Below are 12,091 nucleotides of genomic sequence, written 5' to 3' on the forward strand. Positions count from 1 at the left end.
CTAACAGAACTCGGGTAGTTGACAAATGTTGACGATTTGTTAAAATGTATTGTGGGTGTGGTTTGAACGAGACCTTCTTTATTTAGTTATTCTCCTCAAACTCATTTTAAAACGATGCTGCACGTATAAATGCAGGCTTCGTTCACCTAGGGTGCTTTTGTTCGTTCAGGAGAAAAGAGTTTGGCTTCTTCCATTGAATAAATTAGGCTTCACAGTGATGTTTAAAAGAAAATTTGCATGGCTTATCTGAGATGGAAGTTATGCATTCAAACTAGAAGTCGACACCGACTTTTATGGATTTTGCCGATACCGACAACTAAGGTGGTGGAAAAGGATGCTTAATTGGCTGATATTTTATAAAATTGATTTATAGAATGTGAAAATTTCTTAGACTTTCCTTACTATGACAGGCACAAACACAAAGGCTACAAGACCAAAATGAATAATTTTTTTTTTTGTTTGTTTACCAAAATCCCAATAATAATAATGAAATGAAGATTTGTGTATAACGTGGGACTTTTAACTATAAACAATCCCGAACCACACCAGGGAAATTTATTTTGAAATGACTGAGACTTGGCTCAGATACAGTGATCTTTATTTAAGTATTAACCAAATTAAGCTCTTTATCACCTATACAGTTGAAGTCAGAAGTTTACATACACTTAGGTTGAAGTCATTAAAACTCATTTTTTAACCACTCCACAGATTTCATATTAGCAAACTAGAGTTTTGGCAAGTCATTTAGGGCATCTACTTTGTGCATGACACGAGTAATTTTTCCAACAATTGTTTACAGACCGATTGTTTCACTTTTAATTGACTATATAACAATTCCAGTGGGTCAGAAGTTTACATACACTAAGTTAACTGTGCCTTTAAGCAGCTTGGAAAATTCCAGAAAATGAAGTCAAGCCTTTAGACAATTAGCCAATTAGCTTCTGATAGGAGGTGTACTGAATTGAAGGTGTACCTGTGGATGTATTTTAAGGCCTATCTTCAAACTCAGTGCCTCTTTGCTTGCCATCATAGGAAAAATCAAAAGAAATCAGCCAAGACCTCAGAAGAAAAATTTTTGGACCTCCACAAGTCTGGTTCATCCTTGAGAGCAATTTCCAAACACCTGAAGGTACCACGTTCATCTGTACAAACAATAGTACACACGTATAAACACCATGGGACCACACACCATCATACCTCTCAGGAAGGAGACGCATTCTGTCTCCTAGAGATGAATGTAGTTTGGTGCGAGAAGTGCAAATCAATCCCAGAACAACAGCAAAGGACCTTGTGAACATGCTGGAGGAAACAGGTAGACAAGTATCTATATCCACAGTAAAATGAGTCCTATATCGACATAACCTGAAAGGCTGCTCAGCAAGGAAGAAGCCACTGCTCCAAAACCGCCATAAAAAAGTCAGACTACAGTTTGCAAGTGCACATGGGGACAAAGATCTTACTTTCTGGAGAAATGTCCTCTGGTCTGATGAAACAAAAATTGAACTTTTTGGCCATAATGACCATCATTATGTTTGGAGGAAAAAGGGTGAGGCTTGCAAGCTGAAAAACACCATCCCAACCATGAAGCATGGGGGTGGCAGCATCATGTTTTGGGGGTGCTTTGCTGCAGGAGGGACTGGTGCACTTCACAAAATAGATCATGAGGAAGGAAAATTATGTGGATATATTGAAGCAACATCTCAAGACATCAGCCAGGAAGTTAAAGCTCGGTTGCAAATGGGTCTTCCAAATGGACAATGACCCAAGCATACCTCCAAAGTTGTGGCAAAATGGCTTAAGGACAACAAAGTCAAGGTATTGGAGTGGCCATCACAAAGCCCTGACCTCAATCCGATAGAAAATTTGTGGGCAGAACTGAAAAAGCGTGTGCGAGCAAGGAGGTCTACAAACCTGACTCAGTTACACCAGTTCTGTCTGGAGGAATGGGCCAAAATTCCAGCAATTTATTGTGAGAAGCTTGTGGAAGGATACCCAAAACATTTGACCCAAGTTAAACAATTTAAAGGCAATGATACCAAATACTAACAAAATGTATGTAAACTTCTGACCCACTGGGAATGTGATGAAAGAAATAAAAGCTGAAATAAATCATTCTCTCTACTATTATTCTGACATTTCACATTCTTAAAATAAAGTAGTGATCCTAACTGACCTAAGACAGGGAATGTTTTCTACGATTAAATGTCAGGAATTGTGAAAAACTGAGTTTAAATGTATTTGGCTAAGGTGTATGTAAACTTCTGATTAAACTGTATATTCATCAGATGAAGGGTTATATGTATTGGAGGTATAATAATAAATAAAAAACTATTGGCAACTATCGGCATAGATTTTTGCTGATAACCAATAGTTCCAAAAGGCAACTATCAACACCGATATATCTGTTTTACCGATTAATGGGCCTAGCTCTAAGTAGTAGTTCGAAAGCCAATTTATTCTTAAGGGAGTACTATCATTTGTCCAAACAGCAAAGACAACACAATATATAGTCGCGTTGTCTGTTTATCGTCAAGTGTCATTTTGTAGCAGTTAGACTGGTATCGTAATGAAATGAGGGCGTATAACGGTGTCTCCCTCCATATCCTCCTCTTCCTCCGTGTAGAGAAGGAAGAGCAGAGCCCTTTGTCTGAGGCCTGGGACGTGGATGAAGGTCTAATCTCAAAACTCAAGGAGCAGTACAGGAAGGAACGCAAGGGCAAGAAAGGGGTGAAGAGTAAGTCACCCGGACTCTCGCTCGCTGTCTCCTTTCTTTCTTTACTCCTTTACTTTTCTACTTCAAGTGGTGAACTGATATCGGTTTTTCAATGGCCGAAATGCTTAATTACAAATATTTGAAAATAGAAAACATCACTTTTGTTAATCGGCTGTCAAGGTGCATTTATCGACTAATACCAATAATCTCTAAAAGGCAAATATTGGTCAATTAATTGGCCTGACCGATGTATCGGTTTATCACTAATTTCTTCTAATGTACACTACCAGTCAAAAGCTTGATCACACTTGACTAAATTGATGTTTCTCATGATCTTAAAAACCTTTTGATCTAAAGGCTTATGCTAAAATGCTTGAAAAAGTTTTGTAGACTGATATAAATTGTTATTTCGTAGTATTAATGACTATACTATTATTATATTAAAATGACAGAATAAAGAATGAGTAGCTGTGTCTTTTGACTGGTTGTGTATCTTTTTTTCTTTCCTCTCTTTTAAGTACTAAACTGAAATCATTCGTTAGGTTGACAAAAAAAAAATAAAAACGCAAAACCAGCAGCTCTCTTCAGTACTCTTACCAACACTCATTCGTTCATTTTACGTGTGTTAATGGCTTCCTCTGTTGACGCTGTTTCTTTAGTTTGTATTTGTCACTGTCTTGTCATTTCCCCCCTTTTCATCTTTTCTCTCGGTTCTGTCATTCCTCTGTTCTTCAGTGCTTTTCTGAATAACCGTGTCCAGCACCTGCAGTCTGTTTGTTCACACTCATCTCTTTTCCCATCATGCTTTGTACAAATTGTACTCTTTCCACCGTTTCTCTTCTCTTGAAACCTACGATGTTTATTTTGATTTTCAACGCCTTAATGCACATTTAGTTGGTCTTCTGTTGACTTTCTATGGGTTTTATGCTTTCTCTTTTCTGATTGGTGCTCCTAGAGTAGGCGTGGCTGTTTGTTCCACCTTCTTCTGTTGGACATGCCCATGTGTAACAAACTCCACCTCTTTCCTGCTTCCATTGTAAGAGTATATGGATTTTAAAATAGAGATTGCTTGCTTACCCTTTCGATTATCACACTTTTCTAAAAATTTTCCAGTGCTTCATTTTCACTCTGTCATTCCATTTAGAAGTTTTGGGTTTTACAGATCCGGTGTTGTGCCCAGTCCAGCCTCCATCAAAATGCTGTCCTCTTTGGACTTGAGGGGGGTCCAAAGTAGGCTGTCTGTTATTGTTAAGACCACATCAACAAACAGTATTTTAGGATTTCTAATCACACTAACCAAACATTGCCTAAAGGTACTATGGTAGCACCATCGTCGTACCATGGCATTCTTGGAAGTACCATATAAATACAATGGTGCATAAATATGGTAATCATATTTATCAAAATACCATGTTTTTTCCATCTGATACCATTACTGTACCATGGTACCACCATAGGTTTTATTAGCACAATAAATCCCATTTAGAGGTCCAATTGGGGAGTTGGATTTGACACAACAACGGCCAAATATACAATATGAACTAGATGAAATATGTTTATTGTTCTCGCTGTAGGGCCAAACAGGTGTAAACTGCAGGATATGTTGGCTAATCTTCGCGACGCTGAGGATTTGTCATCTATTCAGCCGCCGGTGGCACCTCCTGTCCGCCCGAGTCTGCCCCGCCTCAATGAGCATCAGATTGGACGCACAGACGAGGGTATTTATCACCGAACTGGCTGTTAATGTGTCATTGTGTGGATGTGGATTTGTATTTATGAGTGTAAATTGTGTATTGCAGTTGAAGCCCTGACGTTCCCTCCGTCCTCTGGAAAGTCGTTTATTATGGGAACAGACGAGGCGCTGGAGAGTGAACTGGGTCTCGGAGAGCTCGCCGGTCTCACGGTCGCCAACGAAGCAGAGAATCTGTCATACGACGTGAGTACAGAACTCTCAATTCAAACACTAAAACATATAACATGGATGGATGGATGGAATTAAGATGTACGTGTAGTAGGCACTGAAGTTAAGCCTCTCTAAAAATTTGGGCTATATGTATTGGCCCATATTTTGCAACTCTAGAGTCTTTTTACACATGAAACATGCCTCATGCCTCATGGCTCATGGCTCATGGCTCATTGAATGTTGCAATGAGCCAGTATGTAAAATCACTGACGTGCTCTAAATGTAAATGTGGCACATACAATATCAGGTGCCTTTGAAATGTTACCAACCGAATAGTGTCACATGTGTTTGTGAGGTAAACTGTGAAGTGTAACCAACACTGAACAAACACTGATAGATCTGAACTTGTTTGAACAGACTCATTCATGCTGCACTTGCTAAAGTCAATATACAAACACAATCTTTAATTAACACTCATACACACTCAGTCAGTGGAAGCAGGATTGTCATGGCAGTGATGTGACAGTGGCTGTGTTCCTTGTTTTTATCCAGTTATCACAAGCAACTGGAAAAGTCATTGAAATTCTTTGGTTGAAAAGAGTGGAAGTCAGTTTGCATACGATGCACAGTATACATACTACACACTGCAGAAATAGCATGAGTAGTATAGTAGGATGCTATTATGAACATAGCCAGTGTCTCCAGTTTGTGGCATCCTGAGTTGTGTGTGCCAGCGTGTAGAGATGGGCGATATGACAATATATATTGCTGTGATGATATAAAGAGATTTGCTACATTGTGTATATAGCAATATGTAAATATCCATGTGTGCGGCGTATGCATATCTATCAGTTGGCTTCAAGTGAGACTGAGAGAATTGTTGAAACATAGACAGGCTTTTGCCAGCCTTGAAATTTTTGACAAATTCAATGAGTTTGGCAATTCATAAGTGTTAAGTCTGTTTCGCATCTGTGTTTATCTTTGGAGCATGCAAGTACACGCAAGTCCAGCAGGCTTCCCAATATTTGTGCTCCAGAGACAGGAGAGCGCAGAGCGGGATCGCGCTATGCAATCCGGCTTCTCTCGATATCGAGATATTTAGCATAATGGTTGGGTTGATTTGAAACCAGGTTGAGTATTTGTTTGGAACTTACTTTGACTATGTTTGTCAAGTTCCAAATGAAGAGAAAATTATATAAGAGGAAGTAGTTTTCATTTATTAAATATTTAATTGACCCACTGGATTATCCAAAAATAGGCATTACAATATGGTTATTTAAAGCTGCTGTAAGTGATTTTAGCTGTTCTAGAATTTCTACAAACTGAGCCTTTAAATTAGCCACACCCCTCTTCCCAAAAACTCTGAAGATACCAAATGAGCTTTATTGAGACCGACATCGAGCAGAAGCGTTTGTCAAAAACAACAGTATTAAAGTAGCGCCCTCAACTGACAACTGTTATGAACAACATGGCATAAAAATGGCATTAAGCCTCAATAATTCACTGCAACTATAATACTATGAGAACACGCAAAATGATTAACAGGCAGAAAGCGCGCATGTGCCCGCAGACACATTTTTGTTTTCTGTTTACAGAGTCTAGAGCTGTCACAGAGACCGTTGAGATATCTTACAACACTTATTTCATTCATGTCTTTCAGGGAGACTCTTACAAAAAATCTAAACTAGCCGCAAATTTGCCTCTCGTTATTTTCACATGCAAATTAACATTTGATTCACCGCAAATGTTTGCCAGAAGTTGCTCTTCACCGGTAGTGGTGAACCTCCGGCAAGCCTTTGTCAACAATGGACAATTTGCCGCAAGTTTGCGGTTTACGATTTTCGTAAGGGCTAGGAAACATTTTTCCATACCTTTCTATTAAAAAATCGCTTACAGCACCTTAATATAAAAAACCATTTTTGTTGATTTCCATGAAAAAAAATACTATTGTGTGATACACTGCCTGACCAATAAAAAAGTCACCATTTTAATTTAAGGCAGTGTTATGATCTGGGGTTTCTTCAATCGGTCAGGTCGAGGCTCAGCAACATTATGCAGCAATAAAATGAAGTCAACTGACTACCTGAATGTACTGAATGACCAGGTTATCCCACCAATGGATTTTTTTCTTCCCTGACAGCACGGGCATATTCCAGGACAACAATGCCAATATTCATGGGGCTCAAATTGTGAAAGAGTGTTTCAGGGAGCATAAGGAATCATTTTCACACATGAATTGGCCACCATAGAGTCCTGACCTTAACCCCATTGAAATTCTTTGGGATGTGCTGGAGAACACTTTACAGAGTGGTTTGACTCACCCGTCATTAATACAAGATTTGTACAGAAATAAATGTTGTGACATTGCATAAGGTTGTAGAAACAATGCCACGACGAATATGCGCCGTAATCAAAGCTAAAGGCCGTATTGACGGTATTGAGTTGAACCACTCTGTAAAGTCTTCTCCAGCACATCCCAAAGACTTTCAATGGGGTTAAGGTCAGGACTCTGTGGTGGCCAATTCATGTGTGAAAATGATTCCACATGCTCCCTGAAACACTCTTTCACAATTTGAGCCTGATGAATCTTGGCATTGTCGTCCTGGAATATGCCCATGCTGTAAGGGAAGAAAAGATCCAGTGATGGGATAACCTGGTCATTTAGTACATTCAGGTAGTCAGCTGACTTCACTTTATTGCCTCATAACATTGCTGAGCCTCAACCTGACCAATTGAAGCAACCCCAGATCATAACCATTATTTAGATTAAAACGGTGACTTAATATTTTGGTCATATTGCCCACCCCTACTAGCGTGTTAAATCTAAGCCCAAATAATTTCTTGTTTTCACAGATCACCAACAACAAAGACACCCTGCGTAAGACCTGGAACCCCAAATTCACTCTCAGGAACCATTTTGATTCCATTCGCGGTCTGGCGTTTCACCCCGTGGAGCCCGTCCTGATCACTGCATCTGAAGACCACACGCTGAAAATGTGGAATCTACAGAAAACTGCTCCGACCAAGAAGTGAGAACATTCTCTCTCTCTGTAAACTGTTCTTTGTTGAGTTAGTGGTATATATAAACCGTTGTTCACGTCTCCTTGTGTTTGTTTGTTCAGGTGTACAGCTCTGGACGTGGAACCCATTTACACATTCAGGGCTCACAGGTACGTGTTGGTTTTGGGTGTCATTAATTATGTTATGACTAGGGCTGGGCGATATGAAAAAATTCACAATATATTTGTGTTGATTTTGCTGGTGATATAAAATTAAGCAACATTGGGTTTTTTTTGGTTATTTTCTCCCGTTTTTCTCCCCAATTTGGAATGCCCAATTCCCAATGCGCTCTAAGTCCTCGTGGTGGCGTAGTGACGAATCTCAGTTGCCGCCGCATCTGAGACCGTCAATCCACGCATCTTATCACGTGGCTTGTTGAGCGCGTTACCACGGAGACATAGCGCGCGGAGGCTTCACGCTATTCTCTGCGGCATCCACGCACAACTCACCACGCACCCCACCGAGAGCGAGAACCACATTATAGCAACCACGAGGAGGTTACCCCATGTGACTCTACCCTCCCTAGCAACCGGGCCAATTTGGTTGCTTAGGAGACCTGGCTGGAGTCACTCAGCACGTCCTGGGATTCGAACTCATGACTCCAGGGGTGGTAGTCAGCGTCAATACTCGCTGAGCTACCCAGGCGCCATTAAGCAACACTGTTAACATCACAATGATTTTTGGAGTTCAAATGCATAACCGATTAATCAGCATTGATAGTTGCTTTTGGAATTATCATTAACGGCAAAAATCAACTACTGAAGTTTTTCTCCCTGAATGGCTCTCTTGTGTGTTTGTGTGAGCTGGAAGCACAGACATTTCAAAATAAGAGTCCCCGGTTTATTTTGGGTTTGTTTGTAGTTAAAATTCCCGCGTTGCGCACCAAATCTTCATTTTTATTGGATTTTGATTGCACAATAAACTCTATCTGGAATTTAATTCAATTTGGACTCTTTCACCTATTTACAATCTGTTAGCAGGAATAAAAAAGCTGCTGTCCCATATTTGACAGTCACACAAGTTTTATATTTGAGGCGGTGAAGTGACACAGTTGTAAATGTGGTTAGATGTTTGAGTTCTGATGTTATTGTGCTGTTCTCATCTGTAGGGGTCCGGTTCTTTGTGTGGTGATGAGTTCTAATGGAGATCAGTGTTTCAGTGGCGGTTTGGATGGAACCATTCAGAGCTGGAACACTCCAAACCCAAACATCGACCCCTACGACTCATATGGTACATCCCTGTTCAGATGTGCTACTTAATGAGTTATGAGTTAGCATGATGTTAAATCTGCCACTATTAAATGTATTTAAGGGAACATGAGGACACATGTATTCAGAGGCGATTTAAAATTTGAGATAATATTCAGAAAAATATTCTGAGATTATTCGTGATTAAATATTTGATCTATTAACCTAAAAATGTCTCTGTGTATTAGAGCCGTCTGTGCTGCGGGGGGCACTGTGCGGTCACACAGACGCTGTGTGGGGAGTGGTCTACAGCTCGGCTCATCACAGGCTCCTCTCATGCTCAGCTGACGGAACAGTGAGATTGTGGAACGCTGCCGATACGGCGCCTGCCACAGCCGTCTTCAACGAGAATAAAGGTACGAGTTTACACAGGACGTGTTCTTGCATTCATAAATGGGATCTAAAAGACATTTTAATGTCCACTGAATATTGTCTCGTTCATTTATCTGTTACTTTTATGCAGAAATGGGCATCCCGTCGTCTGTGGATCTTGTGTGCAGTGATCCTGCTCACATGGTGACTGCGTTCAGTAATGGTAGGATGGGAATCTTCAACATGGAGACCCGACAGCTGGTTCTGGAGCTCGAGTCGCAGGCAACAGGCAAACCTGGTACGAAAGAATGCTTCTTTTTCAGAGCGCCACACTGTTGTACACTGAACATCAGATATGTTCTGATTGGCTGTGATGCAGTGAGAGCAGAAATATGATTTGATGCTGGAAACTTGGTGTTTGGCTAGAGCACAGTTTCATTTGGATTAAATTTCAAATTACTATTTTCAGTCAGAAGACTGAATTAAACAAAATGAAAAAGTGTGGTACTTTGAATCAGAATTTGACCATCTAATCTTAAAATGTTGTGTAATACCCAACAGTGTTAATAACATATATCTATATGTAAATATTCACCAAATTAAGCTTTATATAGCCTATATATTCACCAGATGAAGGGTTTTGGCCACAGAGGAACATGGAGAAATTTTTAAAAAAAAAACTGTCGGCAACTATCTTTGATTTTTGCAGATAACCGATAATTCCAAAATAAACTATCGGCACCGATTAATTGGTAAGAATGATATATCGGTCGACCTCTGGTATGCAGTAAACTTTATGTTCATCTATAGAGAAACGCTTCAAAAAACTATCTGCAACTATCGGTGTTGATTTTGCGATAACCGATAGTTCCAAAAAAGTAACTGTTGGCACCGATTAATCGGTAAAATGTATATATCGGTCTACTTCTGGTATGCAGTAAACGTTATATTCATCTATAGAGAAATGCTCCATGATAAAATTGACCACCAGATTCATCTTTACAAGCTGTGTTTTATTCTGTGATGCTGACAGGATGTGACATGAAGCGCTCAAGCGGCAGTGCACCCTCTAGCGGCCGATGACTGTATAGACAGCGTGATAAAATTATTAACGACAAATAATCAATCACTGATTATACATTAACATCTAGGGATTTTCCAATACCTTTTTTTTTTACGAGTACGAGTACCTACTTTTTTTAGGACTCGTCGATACCGAATCCGATACCAACTCCATATCAAGCTTTTATTTTGAAGTGTTTCTGTGTTGTTTTGACCAAGGAGTTCTGACGTAATGGTGGCAGCTTCTCAATCTTAAATATGTAGTCTGTATGTGCTGTGCGCTACATAGTGAATTAGTGCTCTGCCTGCTGTCATCTGCTACAAAAAGAGCATGCAATGCTCATAATTGTGTTTTCCATGTATGAGTCAAGGATCTCTGAAAGGTATGAACACTTTGTGTTTTTATGTCAGCACAACACTGGCTCAAAACATTCACAAGCACTCACATTTAAAACACTGCACGTGCAAACTATATATTTATCACTTTAAATCGCAGCTTTTGCTGTTAAATAATCTCAATAGGACATGACATGATTTTAATTTGTGCACTGAATGTTTATTTAATGACATTCATATGTCAGATGGTATCAATGTTTGGTATCGGAGCATTTTTACGAATAACAGTACATAAGGGCAGTATCGGACCCGATTCTGATATCGGGACATCCCTAGTAAAAACAGCATCCTTTTTGACCTTAAGTTTTGTTTTGGTCCACAGATGTGCCGTGTCAGATCAATAAAGTTCTCAGTCACCCAACACTGCCGATAACCATCACGGCACAGGAAGACCGCCACATACGATTCTTCGACAATAACACAGGTAACGGAAATGGGTTGCTTACAGTTCACACTTTGGTGCAAAATGATTCTGATTATTGTTTTATTGATGTATGTTGACGTTTCTTCTTAGGCAAGTTGATTCACTCTATGGTCGCTCATCTGGACGCTGTGACCAGTCTTGCGGTGGATCCAAACGGACTCTATTTGATGTCTGGTAGTAAGTATTCGAGCACAGGTCATGCTGGATGAATGTTATCTAATTATTATATATAATAGATATTATTATTAACATATCTAATTTCATGTTCCAGTTGTTTCATTCTGTTTTGTGTGATTTCTGAAAACTGCTCGGAATAGGAGTACCAGCACACAATACACAACAATTACACAATCTCATTTATCAGTTAACAATTTGTGTTATTATATATTATTATTATTATAGGTTACATTTATCACAGATTTTTTTTTCCTTTACTTGAAAGAGGAAAAAAAAACTAGGGATGCACCGATGTATCAGTTGTCGATATTTATCTGCCAATTAATGACTAATTTAAAACCATATCAGTAATGAGCATGAACATGCCGATATAAAAAAAACAAACAGATTATAATAATTAGTAACGCACTTTGTAAAAACTCTGAACTCAAATGCACAATCCAGAAATAATAATAGCCATAATATCTAGAAGGGTTTGCACTCCTTTTATTTTGTCTCGGTCGAATGTTAATGCGGAAAAAAACGGACATGACGGTTGTGAAAACGGCACTTACCTATGATGAGGGAAACCATTCAAAACACTTTGAAACCAGCAGACTTGGACTTCTGAGACATTGGTATGATTGATTGAATTAAGATTGAAATATGGCCTTGCACAATCACTACACATTAAAAGGATGCGTTTTAAACTGCAAAAACAATTGTTAGAACAGTAAAAAAGCTTTTGTACTTATTTTTTTAAGCATTCCTTAGTAAAACTCTGATGACAAAATAAGTAGGGCTGTCAATCATTTAAA

The 12,091-nt window shown here is 39.2% G+C and overlaps 1 protein-coding gene across 2 annotated transcripts in view; it reads left to right on the forward strand.

The window, feature by feature from the left end:
• LOC127426476 (striatin-like) overlaps positions 1 to 12,091 on the forward strand; it is a 62,405-nt gene that overhangs the window by 45,621 nt on the left and 4,693 nt on the right. The window contains exons 8-17 of one of the 2 annotated variants that reach the window (XM_051673328.1): positions 2,624 to 2,734; positions 4,288 to 4,431; positions 4,513 to 4,649; positions 7,470 to 7,645; positions 7,739 to 7,786; positions 8,785 to 8,906; positions 9,112 to 9,279; positions 9,387 to 9,533; positions 11,016 to 11,117; positions 11,208 to 11,294. In XM_051673328.1, the coding sequence (XP_051529288.1) occupies positions 2,624 to 2,734; positions 4,288 to 4,431; positions 4,513 to 4,649; positions 7,470 to 7,645; positions 7,739 to 7,786; positions 8,785 to 8,906; positions 9,112 to 9,279; positions 9,387 to 9,533; positions 11,016 to 11,117; positions 11,208 to 11,294 (1,242 nt within the window). The remainder of the gene's footprint in view (positions 1 to 2,623; positions 2,735 to 4,287; positions 4,432 to 4,512; positions 4,650 to 7,469; positions 7,646 to 7,738; positions 7,787 to 8,784; positions 8,907 to 9,111; positions 9,280 to 9,386; positions 9,534 to 11,015; positions 11,118 to 11,207; positions 11,295 to 12,091) is intronic. The other variant, XM_051673329.1, reaches the window with a different exon arrangement.

This window comes from Myxocyprinus asiaticus, chromosome 35 (genome assembly GCF_019703515.2).
Source record: "Myxocyprinus asiaticus isolate MX2 ecotype Aquarium Trade chromosome 35, UBuf_Myxa_2, whole genome shotgun sequence".
In the NCBI taxonomy this organism is placed as follows: Eukaryota; Metazoa; Chordata; class Actinopteri; order Cypriniformes; family Catostomidae; genus Myxocyprinus; species Myxocyprinus asiaticus.